The sequence below is a fragment of the Manacus vitellinus genome, unplaced genomic scaffold, assembly GCF_001715985.3.
Source record: "Manacus vitellinus isolate BGI_N305 unplaced genomic scaffold, ASM171598v3 scaffold_16_pilon, whole genome shotgun sequence".
Classification (NCBI taxonomy): Eukaryota; Metazoa; Chordata; class Aves; order Passeriformes; family Pipridae; genus Manacus; species Manacus vitellinus.
The window spans coordinates 9,669,077-9,685,759 of NW_021939189.1; the positions used below are offsets into that span (position 1 = coordinate 9,669,077).

General features: G+C 37.6%; 1 protein-coding gene across 1 annotated transcript in view; it reads right to left on the minus strand.

Moving 5' to 3' along the window:
- ADAMTSL3 (ADAMTS like 3) overlaps window positions 1-16,683 on the minus strand; it is a 179,355-nt gene that overhangs the window by 77,628 nt on the left and 85,044 nt on the right. Inside the window, exons 4-6 of the mRNA XM_008925406.2 lie at window positions 16,542-16,669; window positions 14,511-14,556; window positions 8,212-8,448 (exon numbers count right to left, since the gene is read on the minus strand). Coding sequence (XP_008923654.2) covers window positions 8,212-8,448; window positions 14,511-14,556; window positions 16,542-16,669 — 411 coding nt within the window. The remainder of the gene's footprint in view (window positions 1-8,211; window positions 8,449-14,510; window positions 14,557-16,541; window positions 16,670-16,683) is intronic.

A 16,683-nucleotide genomic window follows, 5' to 3' on the forward strand; every position in this document is an offset into this window, starting at 1 on the left:
CCCAGCCCTCCCTTCAGACTTCTCTTAATAAACATAAGTAAAAACAGGGACCAGAACTGCCAATGCAGAGCCCAATGGATGATCAGGTTTTAAAATTTCAGCTTTTGCTTGTTAGACCATTGCTTTAGCCCTCCTGAACTGTGCTATTACCTCACCTGACCACTCACTTCCAGCTGCAGGCACTCCCAAAACAGGCACAGTACCATTTTTTCGTGGAATTCGTTCCACAGAAGTGAGTTGTGAATTAATTACAAAAAATGTTTCTGGGATGCTAACAACTCAAGATGATATACTTCAAATAAAGAAGCAAAGATATACCTACCCCTTACAAAATAAAAATACTTGTCTGAAACATGAGCAAACCCAGAGATCTGTGCATAACTATCACCCATCTAAGTGTTAAGTGTCATTATTACTGTCAAAAGCATGAAATTGTTTACAGCAAGATAGATAATTATATACAATATTTTCCCTTAGAAATAGGCTTCCCCTTTCTATGGTCCTCTGGAGCCAAAGACTCAGGTACAGCCAGAAAAAACAAACATGCTGAGTTCTCTTAACAGAAGTGGCCACAAAAGAATAAATCACTGCTATTTTTATTTGTGACAGATACATAAATTCTATGAAACATTAAAACTGAAGTTGCACTAGTGCCATTATTTCTCTACCTACCATGTCTTAGACTAAGCTCTTTAGCAGACACACCATTTCAATATTCAGCACTGTGTATGTTAAATATTAAATAATTTTCTACTTTGACTAATAAATTTGTTATTGATATAGACTCTCATTTATAAGCAATTTCATTAAAATGATAAGTTAAACTAAGTTTTGCAGTATTCTATGTTTACTTGAGGGACTGGTAGCTCATCAGGGAGTGATGCCCTTTATTAATATGATTTGGTTTAATAAAATGAAAACAGAAAATAAATTCAACAACATCTCAATATGACATAATTACCATCTTTCTAGAGTTGCTGAGCAAACCCCTCCAGTGCTCAGGAAAACCCACTTGAAGGCTACTCTGGGTATATTTACATTTGTGTGTTTCCATTGGCCTGGCTATTTCCAAGGATGCACAATCACGTGCACTCATGGAATAACCTGCTAGTGGGATTTTAACACAGACGTACAGATGGCATTTACTGAAATTTAGCTGAAGCAGAAAACCCAGCAAATCATTTATGGGGAAGTGCCCAATGTGCTTAAAATGTCAAAGAAATTCTGTATTTCTGCTGAGCAAGGAACTGCACTGCAGAATGCACAAATGGAGATGATAATTATACTTCTTCACAAGAATCTGATAGAGCTGTTATACAGGAGATCCTTTCCCTCAAGGGCTGAGCAGTCTGTAATTATCCCAGTATATGTTGCCCAGTGGTTTTTATCTTAAAATTGGCAACAGATCTGTTAGAGCAATACCTCAGTAAGGGAATCCTGTGTTGGCTGGACCACTGGTCTGCTGAAGGGTGGCAAAGGTTTTGTGGTCTATGTGCAAGTAGGTTTCCACTGCCTTTAAAATTTGTCAAGATGTGCAAAACATAGAATCAAAGTAGACTCTTACACCAAACAAATCCAATGAAGTGCTCTGACTGCTTTGCCACCAGGATGGCAGTATTTGGGCTTTAATAACAAAATTATATATTTCAGTCTTACAAGAGATGAGAACTAAGATTAAAATGGAACAAAAACATCTACATACTTTTAAAGGTTATCAGCACTGCACAAAATACAAGATAATCTCAGAATTACTTCTGGCAGAAATATCTTCTCCAAGTCTTGTGACTTGACTAGGAAAGGACACGTTTTATTTCAACATTTACTGGTAAAAGAAGAAAATAGTAAAAAACCCTTCCATGCTCAAAAAGATAAATCTCTGTTGCAGTTTATTAGAATCACTCAACAGGGAAAATTAAAATCCTCAGGGTCTTGCTCAGAGGAAAGGGATTTCTATTTCCAAAAACACAGACACACTGCAAAATCCAAAACTCAGAGAAATTACGGTTACATTTTACTGCACAGTTGCATGTGCTATCACAGCACAGATATCACTGCATCAATGTCAGCTATTTGCTGCATTTTTGCCTGCTCTGTCTTAGCACAGAATCACAGCACAGGTAGATTATCAGGAATGTCTGTACCTGCACAACAAATAATTAATTTTAAATGTGGCTTTGGGAATTAATGGTAATAAAACCAGGAGTAAAAACCCTGTCATGTGAAAATCCTGCAATTAGTGTTTTCCATGTATCTTTGCCCTGCTGTAAAACCTTGTTGCCATTCGAAGTCCATCTATTCATTATTTTGGAATCTCTGCTCACATCCTTTGCTTTGTGATAACTTCAGCTTGCACTTTCTTTCTACACAAAATAAATGTGTCCCCAGAGAGAATATAAAGGAAAAACTCCCACTGTCTCTTTCCCATGCTCATCATCCACAAGTAATTGATTCTGACAAGCAGAGGGAGAGATCCCAGAGCATCCCTCCCATTAGGCAAGTAACTTCTTTCTTTCCTTTTTTTTAATTTACTTTTAAAAGTTGTGTGAATCTTAGCTTTCAAGCACTGCTTTCAAACTCTGGTTTACCCTCACTGAAGATTTATCTTGGTCTGAGTCATGATTTTGTCCTCACATGGTCCTGTCTCATAACTCTTCAGTTATGTCTGAGCTAACAAAGGTCTGATTGTGGTGGAGAGTTCTCACATCTCTGGAATCAAACCAGCACAGGACAGAATTGGCCCAGACAAGCTGACACAGGCTTCAGCATGTGTTAATAAACAGAATAAAGCCCCTTCAGGGACGTTGTGTATGTGCTCAGGACCAACAGCAAGCGTCCCAGCCCACCCCTTCACAGCAATCGAAGCCACAATCCCACTTGCCAAGATGAACGAGCAGTAGCAGTGGTGGGAGTAAGAAAACTTCCTCTGTGTGAGGATTTTCATTGCTCACAGATAAGAAATCAGGAAGTAAAGACAAAGTGTGTCAAAATGCAAACCTCAGAACAGAGGTATAAAGTAAGTCAGAATGATGGGCATGAGGAAACACTCCATGATGTTCAAATTCCTGAGCCATCCACAGAGAGGAAAAGAATGTAAAGCAATAAAAGAAAAACTAAACCAGAAAATAAAAAAAATATAGTGCATAAAATTCACTGCATACTAAAGGGCTCCTAAAAAGACTTTCCACATATTTCTGCTAACATTTTATATCTGAAGGCAAAAGGCTAAAGAGTGCTCCACAGCTCTGTAAATCCACTTCCATCAAATAAAACAGTGCTTCCAAAACCTTTAACTCTTACTATAGGATCTGTCACATGCTAGAGGAGCTAAGAGATTATGGGACCACCCGGTAGGAGCAAGTACCCTTTCCCACATGGTCTCCATTTTAAAAAACACACATACACGCAGTCAGAGGATAGGACACACTCCCACTGGACTTCTTGTTTGTGAGAATGCTTTTGAAAAAGCAATCAATATATGGAATCAGATTACTTTGCTCCTTTTCTGGCTGGGTCCAGACAAGTCTGCCTTGCTTGGTGAAGTTAGTACTGGGGGATTTGAAGGTTGCTAAGGCTCTAGTTCAAGATGACACCGAAATCATGAGTTTTTCTGCTATCACTGCACACATGATTTAGGACCTTGCTAGTCTGGGAAGTAAAGTCACATTTGTACAAAGCTCACTTAAACAAAACAAAACTTGGCAGAGAGAATCACTTATGAAAAGAGAAATATAGATAAGAAACTGGAGATCAGAAAAAAGTCATTACTCATCTGACAAGAAAGGATAAACTTACACAGTAAGAAACTCTGTAGGGAATACTTCTTCATAAGAAACAGTAGGAGAGAGAATAAGACAAGACCTGAAAAGAAACATCAGCTTCTAGCAGCACTGGGCAGCTGCAAAATACAAACAAGTGATTTCAAGGACCATTGCAGTGTCTGAGAGTATCCCTGTATTACCAGCAGTAAAACCACACCTCTGAGTTGTCATTGCAAGGGAACCACTACATCAAGGTGGACAGTGACATTAAAAGGGGGGCAGATGCAGCCTTTGAAGGGCAGCTCCATGATCTGCTGGCTTGGACAGTGCCAAGAGATTCCATCGGGCAAGGAAATCAACCTACTGAAGCTACGGGGGGTGACACTGCCAGGTCACATAGGATGTGGTAACCCATGCTTAGCTCAGCCCCATCCTCCAGTGGGAATTCTGGAGAGCCACCAACATCTCCCAGCTGAACTGCAGCTGGAGCTCCCCGCTGTCCCCAGTTTTATGACCTATGTCACGTGTATGCAGTCACATGAAGATTTTCATACGTAGTTCTGAGAGCCAGAAAGTTTTGTTGGATCTACATGAGTAACTCCCACAGTCTTTCTGGATAGGGTCCAGCCTCCCAGCTCTGGTGCAGTAACATGTAGACCGAGTATAGGTGTCTATGTAGAGATTCCTCCGTGTTCCAAAATGTACTTTACACTGTGCATTTGCTAATTAGTGGTACCCAAGAAAGAATGCCAGGTTTGGTATAAAGGCTGGCTTGCCACAGAGCTACCTCAAAATCAATTCTTCCTATGAATCACTTATTCAAGGTTTAAAGGTTAAAAAGGACAAAAAGGTAACACAGACATTTTTTTCTGCTCTTTAAATATTAAATGAAGACTGTGAATGTTCATTTTGGAAAAAAAAGTGCTTTTTTAACAAAAATTAACTACTCAGACTAACATGTGTTAGAAACACAGCTTCATGTCTCCAGTAACATTGGATGGAAAGGAAACGTTCCTTTCTAAGTCCCTGCACACCAGATCTCCTGTGCCTCTTGGGCAGTCCTCTAACAGATTTACAGGCAAGAAAACATATCTCCAAGAACTGAAAGAGAAAGTACATAAAACACCTTAAACAATCACTTTGAGAAAGCAACTCACAGAAAAAAAGGAGTCACGATTCAGAAGAAATTAGTAATCTGCTGTAATTTTAAGTTTAAAGCACAAGCAAAGCTTATAAAAGTGCAACAGTCTTCCAAGAGCTTACAGAAACTGTTTTCAATGAAAACTCTGACAGATATTTACATCAAGTGTAAGAGTTCTTTGGTGGTGAGTGATACCTACTCGCCATATGATGACATGTGACAGAAGAGAACTAGCATGGCAGAAGTTGATGGGACTCCACTTGACATGTGGGATGTGTTTTGATGTCAGCTAGATTTATGCCATATGCTACAAAGCACAGAGTAGTGTCTGCCTTTTTTGGAACACAAGCAACTTGCTGACACTAAATGGAAAGTTCACTGCAGGATTTACATCATCTTTGACCTAATTGTGACAGCCTAGGACAGAACTACTCAGGCTGCTCCTTAGGACTCCAGATTTTTTGGGTGATGTGTGTATTTATTGTCCAAACACATTACTCCATATTAGGAAAATTATCACTGTAACCATTTCAGGTACTGGCACAAGTAATACTCCATTCTGCATTCTGGTAGAAAAAAGCAGGTCTACATGAATTAAAACCAAAACCCAAGGAGAGGCAGGGCCCCAAAGCAGAAGGAGTAACTGGGTAAATGTTGCCCACACATGTGTCTGACATGCAGATGTTTTTGAATATCTCCACCCACATCCAGATGGGCACAGCAGGAACATATTATATGAAAAAACGTTAGGGGAGTTGTGCAGAAACTTGAAAAAAATATCAGAAGTTAAGTGTGAAAATACTCCTGGCAGTGCAGTTTTGACCTGTCCCCATTTAACACAACAGCCCCAGATATTTGTGTTGGTAACAGAAACAGGGCAGTAGCAGACTCAAACATGATCAAATGATTTGACTGAGTTAAGCCTCAAGCAACTCAAAAATATCTTATTAACATTCACAAGTTCCCTGCTCCACCATCTTCAGATTTCACTTCTTGTAAAGCCTCACACCTCCTGTCCAGAGAGCAGCCTTGTCATCTCCCCATTTTCTTTGACAGAGCTTATTTAGTTTGATTTTGCTTGATAAGGGAAGCGCAAAGAATCAGAACTGAAGCTGGACAACAGGAACTCACCATGCTTGTAAATCATATGCTGCCAAGGTGAGAGTCTGAATAAGAGGCAGAATTAGTGATGCAGCCCTACCTTACCAAGAACCAGAACAGAAATGAAGGTGAAATCACGCTGGGGAGGAGGGGGCGTTGAGTCAACTTTGAGACAATAAATGAGTAAAACCAGCACCACTCTCCTTATACCAACTCTTTGGTGCTCCCAGGCATAAAAGTGAAGATACCCACATCAGCAGTGTGATGTGCTCATTTAGATGAGTTAACTGTAAAAACACTTGCCAAGTTATTTGCAGGCTGCGCCAATTATATGTCAGAACCCAACAGATGGATCTTACAGCAACAATTGTGGAGAATCACGACTTTACTGTCTCGCTTTTAACAGCAGTTGACTAAATAACCATATTTTTCCAGAAAAGATCAGATGTCAATTTGTTTTCTTTTCCTGCTCAAACAGGAGTAGCACAAAACTCTGTGTCGGTTTCTAATCAAGTCCCTGCCTCCCACAGCCCCTTTCAGAAGAAACCTTTTGCTCTGACCCTAAAAGAGTTTGCATAGAGAAAATGGTTATTCAAATGACCTTTCATTTCAATTCATTGAATTTGAATTTAAATTTTTACCTCAATAAAATTATCGAATGTTAAATTATCAAATATATACTTTAAAAAGCAGAAATTTTAAATAGCCAGTGATTTAAAGAAAGCAAAGTGAAGACACCTGTTTGTGACTTTAAATGATAAATTAATTAAATTGCATAAGTCACAGCACAGGACACATTCTAAACCTGTTTGTTGGGTTTTTTCCTCTGAAGATTTATCTCACATTGAAAAATATTTTTGTGAAATTAGAAGAAATAATGAAAAAAATAAAAATGGCAGAAGGAGAAAAGAAATTGATTCTCATCAACAGTGTAAATGTTCCAGTTCCTGTTTGTGGAATGATTAATTTCTTCCTCCACTACTTCGTTTAGTCTAAAAATGGATTATTTAAATTTCCAAGCATTTGATATCAGGTATGCATATGAATACTACAAAATGCTAAGGAGAGATGCTTAAGGCTGCTGCAGATGTACCCAGAAGAGGCCATGACACTCTCCTGGGTGAAAGCTTCTATCAGGAGAGGAGACATCACTAAGAACGTTGCAAAAGAAATATATCATTTACAAATGTTTCCAATGTTTATAGAGGTATATCCTAATTTAAAGTACTATCAATGAATGCAGTCTCTCTGTAAGGAATTCTGTTCCAGAGGTAGCAGATGCACTGTGTGTTGACACGACTGGTATTGGAACTGCAGTACACATGGAAGTCACATAAAACCCACAGCAAGGTCCAGATCATATATTAATGTTGCTATAATCCATGCACCAGTCTTCTGCCAAATGTGTCAAATTTTCCCCTATAACAGAGCTATTTCTCTCACTGGGCCATATCCTGCATTTTTGAGTCGTGCACAGTTCAGACATTTAACAGAGCAACAACCACTTGCAGAGAAAGAAAACTAATTGCAATAACATATCCATTCTCTATAAATTGCTCTGTTCATAAAAAAAGATTGCAATATTGCTTTGCCAGTGAGACATGGGCAAAGTTGGCAAGCCTCAAATATTTCAACTCTCTGCTTTTACACCAACTATGTAAAGTCAATAACATAGTTCTAGTAAATAATAAATACATCCAGAAATATAGATTACCAGTAAAAAGATACTAATTCATTCAGTTGAAACATATAGTCACCCAGCCCATACAAGAAGGCACACATATACACTCACATCTGCCATTCTGGGCTGGATCCACAAAACATCCAATATTCTCTTTAACAGAGTGCACATAAGACTCAGAGAAGGAATTAAATGAAATGGAAGGCTATGCAATTCCATCACACCCTGACAGACATACTAAAGGTTAGAAAGCTATAGCCACAATAACCAATTTAATTTTTACATGCAGAAATAGAAGAGTGAATGAATTTTATTGACCTTTTATTTATATATAAAAATATCCATTGCTAAAGCAGTCAGGAAGTTCTGTGTGCAGGAAAAGAAAAGTAATCTACAATCCATTTGGCAGTACTGGCAGATATGTCCAAAGTAAACTGATACATAAAGATGAAAAATAACCCGAAAGCGCCCACTCATGAGCCAAGTGCCTCAAAACAAAGGTCATGTTTCGATTTACACCATGAACATACCTGGCATATTCCACTGATGCACATATCCAAGGATTCAATATTGCAACGAGTACCATCGAGCACTTTTGGGGCAAGCTCCACAACCAAGTTCTTCCCCAGAGCTTGACATTTCAGGGCACACGGTGCAGTAGGATCATTATACACAGGGATCCACTCATACAAGTGTCCCTGGTATTTGACATCGTTGTAGGCTGAGCACTGCTGGGCCCTGAAGTCACCTACATCTGAAGGGCAGTCCTGAAAAAAAAAACCAAAAGAAACATTTTTTTTAAAGAAAGGAATACTTTGCACTTGCAGTAGAGTTATCTGATGAATTACACAGAAGCTATTCAGACAGGTTTTGTTCAAGAACTGGTCTGTTATGAAAAATATGCCACATTGCAAAGTTTTACTGTGTAAATTAAAACAATTTATGTTGCTTAACCCATGGTTTGCAGTGCAAGTACAGAATATGACATATATTCCAGTAACAACAACATAACCAATATGAGAGGATAATTCAAAATGCTAATTTTTATGACACTATGTAGTACAGATAAAGTCTGGTTCTGTAGCACGAATTAGCTTCTAAAGAAATCTATATATTTTAAGTGACTATAATGAGATGTCTCATATTTAATATTTTTCTTTTCAACAGCTTTTCTCACTAAAGGAATTCTGAAGGCTTTATACTCGTTCATGAGTGCATATGTCAGAGTAATGAAAGAGGTATTAATGCTACTTATAAATAAAGAAATAAAATTTGTCTAATTAATTGTTCATTATTGCTTGGAAAAGGGACAAGAGCATTAGGAGGAGACATCAGAACTTTCAGCACTTAATCTTTTAGTCTAATTACAAAATACCTTCACCTCATGGAAGCAGTAAGGTTTATTTTGTTGAAATAAAAATACAATTCAAATTGGAAACTACTGATTATATACTTCCTGTTCTAATGAGACAGTTCCGTACCTTTTCCCCCACAGCACCTACACAGCTAAAAGACCAAATATGAGAACTGTTTGAAATAAAACGTTCCAAAATATTTTTTCTACATAAAGCATTGCACCCAAACAATGATGTTAATATTAAACTATGGTGACAGGAATGAAGATGAATACTGATTGATTTGAAAATAACTTTGGTAAAGTACTGGCAAAGGAGTTGGAGTGTCAAACAATTCCTCACTACAGACTTCATTTGAAAGTATGTCCAGTGTCAAAGAGTCCATATGCCAGACTGAAAGGATATTCTTCCAAGAATTCCAACTGCACATATAAGCCAGATGTGAGGTTGATTTTAACAAAGTTTTGTTTTCATTGGATTGAAGACTGAAAGATTGTGATGTGTCAGCCGAACTCATGGAACTTATTACTAAGTATTAGTTAACAACACTGATCCCAAACTCAGCTTCAACCTTATCAGTGAACTGAACCTTCCCTGAAAAAAAAGTAAGTGTATTATACAGGACTGAGATTAAAACATACAGGAGAAAGGTTTGGATTTCAGTCCAGTGGCCTGTGCTCAGTTTGGGGGTTTTTTTTCACCATAGCAAAGATTAACCTAGAATGGTCTCTGACTTGGTTGCAGTCTATATAAAATACCTTCCAAAAGTCAGTATTCTATCTTCTGACTAACAAGTGGAGGTTTTGCAGCTGAGCACTGAACAGTTCACTGAGCTTTTCCAGCAACGCTTTTCACTCACCTTACAGTGAGAATAACTTGGAATGATACTAATAAATCTATTATTTTTAATCTGGGATAATGCAAGTTTGAGCCATAGTTTCTGGAACTATACAATGATGGAATAAGACAGAGAAATTACAGTTACTGTAATTCTTTGAGTGTTTTACCTCAGCAAAATCCCACATGTGAGAGCTTCTAAAAACATCAAGCAGATACTGTGAGAAGCCACACATATTTACTGTGGTGTCACTCCCAAGAAATTCACCAAGTTTGCACTGGTGTAAATGAGAGCAGAACTGGGCTCTGACTCATCTGTCACCTCTCATTTTCCACAATAGCAAGTCTAAAAAGCAGAGAGGAGTTCAGAGTTCATATGGATACCACATGGTTCCCTTCCACCAATGCAAATAGAAAAGCAGTTAAGGATAAAAAATAATAAGTGGACATTAGATTCAAGTAGTAGCAATATGTAGGAGCAGAATTATTCAGCCATGCACAGCTACATTTTCATCACAAAGAATTAAAGAGTGATCTGTTAAAGGGGCAGAGTGATGGCCTTCAGCTGAGGCTGTTGTTACAATCCATTATCACTGGGTGTTGATGCAATGCCAAGACACAAACACCACAATGTCAGGATGTCAAGCCATGGTTACTGTATGTTTCTCATTGATTCAACACAATGCAGCTCCTTCCTTCCACTCACTTCCTGGCTGCTTGAGAGCAAGTGAATTCTCATCTCCCTATTCTCTTTTGGCATCTTCAAAGAACCCAAAGTGATTATGGCAGCTCGATTCACATGCCAGCTCCACCTGCTTTATGTTCGAGCTCTATTCAAAAGCAGGAGCATAAAAAGAGCATCACAGAGGGATATCAAAGGCCTGAAATTATTATCATTTGCATTATATCAGAATTTGGATGGAACCCAAGTTCAGATCCCAGCCTTCCTGGGAACAATAAATATTTGTATAAAGAAAGGATTTTAAACAGAAAGACGACTAAGCACAGAAAGGAATGTAATCAAGACAAAAAGAGGACTTGCAAACATCAGTTTAATTCCATTAGAGCGGGTCAGAAAAGTGAGAGGGTGTTTAAAAAATAGAAAGGAAAAGGTGGAGGAAAGATGTGAGAGGTAGGCAAGGGCGAAACATGTTCAGGAAGTGGGCAAGGTCATACAACCAGACAATGATACATGGGCTCCAACCCTCATCCTGTTTGTGTGTCTTTTTGTTCTTAATCTATTTCAGACATCAAGTCATTCCACCATTCCCCCTTTCCTCTAAATATTCCACATCTTTTCTTATTTGTTAAATATTTTTGCTACTCAATTCAGGATTTTTTCAGATTTCTTCATTTCAGCAATAGCTTTTGGTTTACACTCAATCCAGTGAACCATTGCCAGGCCATTCTCAGGTTCATACACTACTACATAAGGAGCTGAAGACATATCTGTGAGTTCTAAGACACGGAAATGTTGGCAAAAATAATCGCATCCAGACCTTGCAGTGGAATGATGTGTATTTATGACATGACTTATGAACACATTAGACAGACAGATCCGAAAATGATGCTTCAGACATGACTACCATGCAGATTAAAAACACACATATATATATATTCCCATTCATTTTGTGATAGATGATTAAAAACTACTGCATTCAAGGACTGGCTTCTTACGAAATGTATCTGAGTTTTGGCAGTGAGCACTCTCAGCCTTCGAAAACAAAGCTAACCTGGGAAATATGTATCTTTGTAGGCAATGTTCATGTACAAAATATGAAGGTTGCATCAGACCCTGTGACTCTTGCCAACAATTACTCCACTGAAAAAAGCACAATAGACAAGGCAAGAAAATTCCCAGTAAAAATGATGACACCAAAGAAAGTCTAGCCCTTTGTCTAGTTTTATTCTTTGAATCTCATTTTGTTGAAACCCAGCCAAAACTGATGAAGTCATTGTTTTGTTTTCTTTTTGAAATTAGCTTCAGTTTCTATGTTTTTCCTACACAATTTTCAGGTCACTTCTAAGTAAAATCAAGATACCTGAGCTAGAAACCACCCCTACCAAGGGAGCCATACGGTGCATCAGCATTATAAATATAAAATAAATAAATGAACAGATTAGAAACTATGTAACTCCAGGTGAAATATATAGTCTAAAGCAGACACAGTTCAGCCAAGTTTTTCTGAATGGAATAAGTTAACTGGTTAGGTGGATGCTGGGGCAATTATAGATGAATATGTTGAACAAGTGTGAGCATTATCTGCATATAACAAATGTTTATAATGGAATTAAACATGGGGATATCTTTTACAAAACAATGGTTTTTCTTACTGTAGAGGAATCACTCTGGCAAATGTATAAGTGACTTTTTGGCACACAAGAATGTGAAATTTATGGGGAAATGGCCCAAATAACTTGTTCTATGAATAGGACCCTAAAGGATTAACTTAAACACTTCCACATAGTGCACATCATAGCATTAGAATGTAACACTACATACAAAAATTGAGATATAAAAAAGGGGTGCAAGAAAGGCTAAAAATCTCATTGAATAACATACAATGAATAGTTTATTTCTCCAAAGTTTCTGTAGGCTGAGAGCATACATGCAGTTTTAGGAAATCATGCATCTGGCACCTCAGTTATGATAGAAAGATAAGCAGGCTATATATATGCCTTAATCTCAGCAATTATTTTGTTGCTAAGACCTTGAATTAATTTTTTGATTGAAATATCACTAATATTATTCTGGAACCATGCTTGAGTTCAATGAACTTACTACTATTCTATTACAAATCCAGATGAAACCAATTTTCTGGTAAAATGATTCTTGTTCTTTTCATTAGAATGACACACATATTAAGCTGTGCTTCATTTGTACTCCCCAATATAGATGTTAGTGGTGTAATGTATCATGTAGCAAAATTACATTTGCAGACAGCTTTACACCGTGTATTTATACTGAATGTCTCATGTGGTTACCAGTAATACCTACTAATATGGAAAGAAGCTAGTATAAACTCTTAATTTTCAAACTAAAATTTTACTCCTAAAGTGAGAAGCGCTCATTAGGAATAATGCTTTGGGGAAAATTATATAATTTGAAACTAAACTGGCCTAGTAGTCACAGGTTTACATTAGGTGTAAGGCCCTGTTTCAAGGTTAAGTCAGATCTAAGACCGGGTTTGAATTCAGTGACGCCAACCTCAAAGATCAACTCTATTAACAGTGGAAATCTCATTAAGTATACCTTTTTTTTGGCAGTTCTTCATTATCTGACCTGTAATCTAGGAAAAACCATTCCTGAGAGACTCTGACTGTATCTGAACTGAAATGGAAACCTGATCCCTTTCAGACATGCCCCAAAAGCAGAACTGTAAAAGGCAGTTTCCTGTCTGGAAATTAACATTTGAATCATCATAAATTCAAACAGATTCACATACAAGACGTCTGCCACTTATCACTTTAAAATAAGTCCTAAAGTTAAAAAACAGGCTCCAGTGACTTCAGATAAACTCCCTGGGAGTTCACAGAGGATATGGAAATCATCTTAATTTTCCCTATGCTGAAGCATAAAGGGCCTTCATTTCCATCAGTTTTACTGCACAAACCTTAAAATAAAGAGTGTCCACAAATGCATTAAAAGTATGTAATCTCTGCTTAAATATGCAGATTTGGGGCAGAAAATATGCCTAAATTGATGTCACCATCTTCCCTTTTCTGTACACTGGGTAGTTCTACAGTCCTTTTGCTGAAGGACCAAGGTGCACTCTGATGACCTGTTTGCATTATTGCAGGAAGCTGTGGTGCACAGGAGCCGGCAGGCAGAGGTACATTACTGCATACAGTGCCTACAACTAGATATTTAGTGAAGCAATGCAGCAAATAGATTTTACAGGGGCAGTCTGTCCACTGCTTACATCCTGACTGGCTGCAATTTAGCTCATCATGCAGCTTTTAAAGATCGTGGTATTTTTTGCAGGTAGCATTTTTATTCATGAGCTCGAGCCACTGTGCACCCAGCTGCTGAGCCTTTTCTTCTGAAAGGGCAAGGAACAAGGTTTGCCTCTAGAATATGATTTCTGCATGCACTGGGTCTGATTCATTAATCACTTCCACTAGCTTCTGCCAGCAGAAACTGTGGCTGTGGTGTAAAAGTCATCCAATACTGAGGAGTGGAGTGTTAGAGGGAATATAAGGACTAATTATGCTATTTAAGATCTGAAAGGGATCTAGGCAATTAACCTCTTTGCTGACACAAAGAGTGCCACCATACCATTAATGATCACCAACGATCCAGAGCTCAGTTTAATGCTTCATCTAAAAGACAGCACCCCCAGGAAAAGCACTTGCTAGTTTAAGATGAGAACTGATTTGTTAATCCTCCAAAATGTGTAACTCTCCCAATAAGTGATATGAAACACCCTAAATCACAACTGGCATTGCAATTTCAAAAGAAAATGTCCATTTGGGAAGTCTGAGACCTCATGGTGTCATGCAGACTGAAATGTTTAAAAATTGTAATAATGATGGAAAGAAAATTATGCACCATAAGGTTTTAAATAAGAAGCAGCATTTCTTAAACTTTAACACATTGTTTGAATAAGTAAAATAGGATTAAAGGCCAGACTCACATTACTACTGCAGGTTTTGTATCGAATATTCCGACCTTCACAGTTCCTAAAAGACAGAGTAAAAATGGTTACACTGTATAATAGCCAAACAGAACCCTGTTTTACAACTAGTTATTCTCTTGAAAATTAGACTTTTATTGCTACTGCCCTACCATAATTTGAGCTCAAAATACAAAGTTTAAATACAAAAGGGGGTCTGGGGATTCAACAGGTTACACTGCTGTCTCTCTTCAGCAAAGAACGTGTGACTTTCCCTGTAAGCCCAATTTACTGCAAACCTTATGAAAAACACATTTATTTTGGGAAAAAGATTTCACAAGGCATCTCTAAGCTGATCTGTGCTGATTGCAGCAAAGTTATTTACAATAAATGGGGTGTAACATAGAAAGAAAAGGAAAACAGAACATCTAATTAATAATTTTAAATTAAATATAATTATCATGGACTGCATGCATTTCTAAGATGCCCAATGCTTGTGAATCCTGAAATCCAGGCAATTCAGATCCTCAGTCTGTTGTTAATAGCTGAAATAACAGGCACATAATAGAGTCATGGTTATTTATTATGGTCTCATAAATATAGGGGGGTTGGGTTTCACACTTTTTTTAGGGACACACTCTGCCAAACTTCTCAATAAGGAATGAGCACTTTGCACAGTGTAAGATATTCCTCATCTCAAGACTGGCAAAATCAAGCCCTTGAAAGAACTGGAAACATATTTCAAATGACTGGACAATAAATTATAATTAGTGATGTCTTTAAAATCAGGAATAGTGTTTTGGAATAATCCCTTCATACCAGAAAGACCTGCCTTACATTAAAGAATGTGAGAACGTATAGCTGGTAATTTTTCAGCTCTAGGACTAAATTTTCCACATCTTGCATGAAAAGCAATTACAAATATTAATTTTTTTTCTATAATATGTAAGAGGGATTAAAAAATAGTATTTGAAAAGGAAAAACCAATGGATGCCTCGAGCAAGAATTCAACCAGCTCAGCTGAAGGTACAACTCTTCAAACTCAAGATATTACAAGTCTCAAATTTCCTATCTTTTGCAAGACTGATTGTGACAGCATGCAAGTTAAAAACATTTATGATACATACAAATGTGAAAACTTTGTTTCACAATTGTGCATTTCCTGGAAATTGCTACAATCAAACACAGAAAAAAAACTTTTAAACTATATATTTGTCAAGGTATGGAAAACACATGTTTTTCACATGGGAACACATTAAAAATATTAATAAAACCACAGTGGAATTTATACTGCTAGAATTTATTGACCTCATTTCACAGTCCCTAACACACTGGTAGAATATTGAGGTTTCTTGCTGGAACTATTACTTTCTCAAAGATCTTTGTGCATTTTGCACTAAAAGAAACAGGCAGTGCTTTAATCAATCATCTTTAGCTCTGTATTTCATACAGTTTGCACTTAAATAGCACATCACATACTACAAGCCTTGAAGAAAATCTGAATTTCTGGTTGATGCTGCATTTAACCTAAAAAAATCTCAATGAAATAGAACTTTAAACATAATCAGCAGTTTTAAAAATGTTTAAGAATAATTCAAGCAAAACAAGCAATTATGGGTGCCAGCAGAGATGCCTCTAAGTTGGTTGGATCTCTTCCTGCCTGACTACAGGCCTACTGCATTACTCTTACTTTTAGCACTGTAGCAACAAGTCCTGCTTTCGTCCAGCTTTACTACTGAGGTAAATATGTATGCAAGTAACTCACCATTTGCTTTATTTACAGTGATGGGGACTCCTTTCTATGCTGACTGTACTAAATAAACCACTCCTGCTATTCCACAAACACATTTGGTAACATGTTTAAGTTCTATAACAGTTGAAGCCTAAGCTATTTATCTACTACAAACATATATTAAAACCAGTATTTTTTAAATACTTGATCTATCTGTACACAGCACTTGGTTTCAGAAAGAGAAGTGACCAGCAGAGGATTGGGAAATCTGGTAGAGCTGCAGGAGAATAAATATATATACACATAAGCATGTGGCTTACCTGCCATTTAAACATCTCCTCAGGGAGTAGGAGGCTCCCCCTCCACAGGTCCGTGAGCAATCACTCCAGGCACCCCAGGCATCCCAGGCACCTTCCTTGTCTTCATCTGAGCGGGTAGTTCTGGAGTTCTGAAGAAAAACAA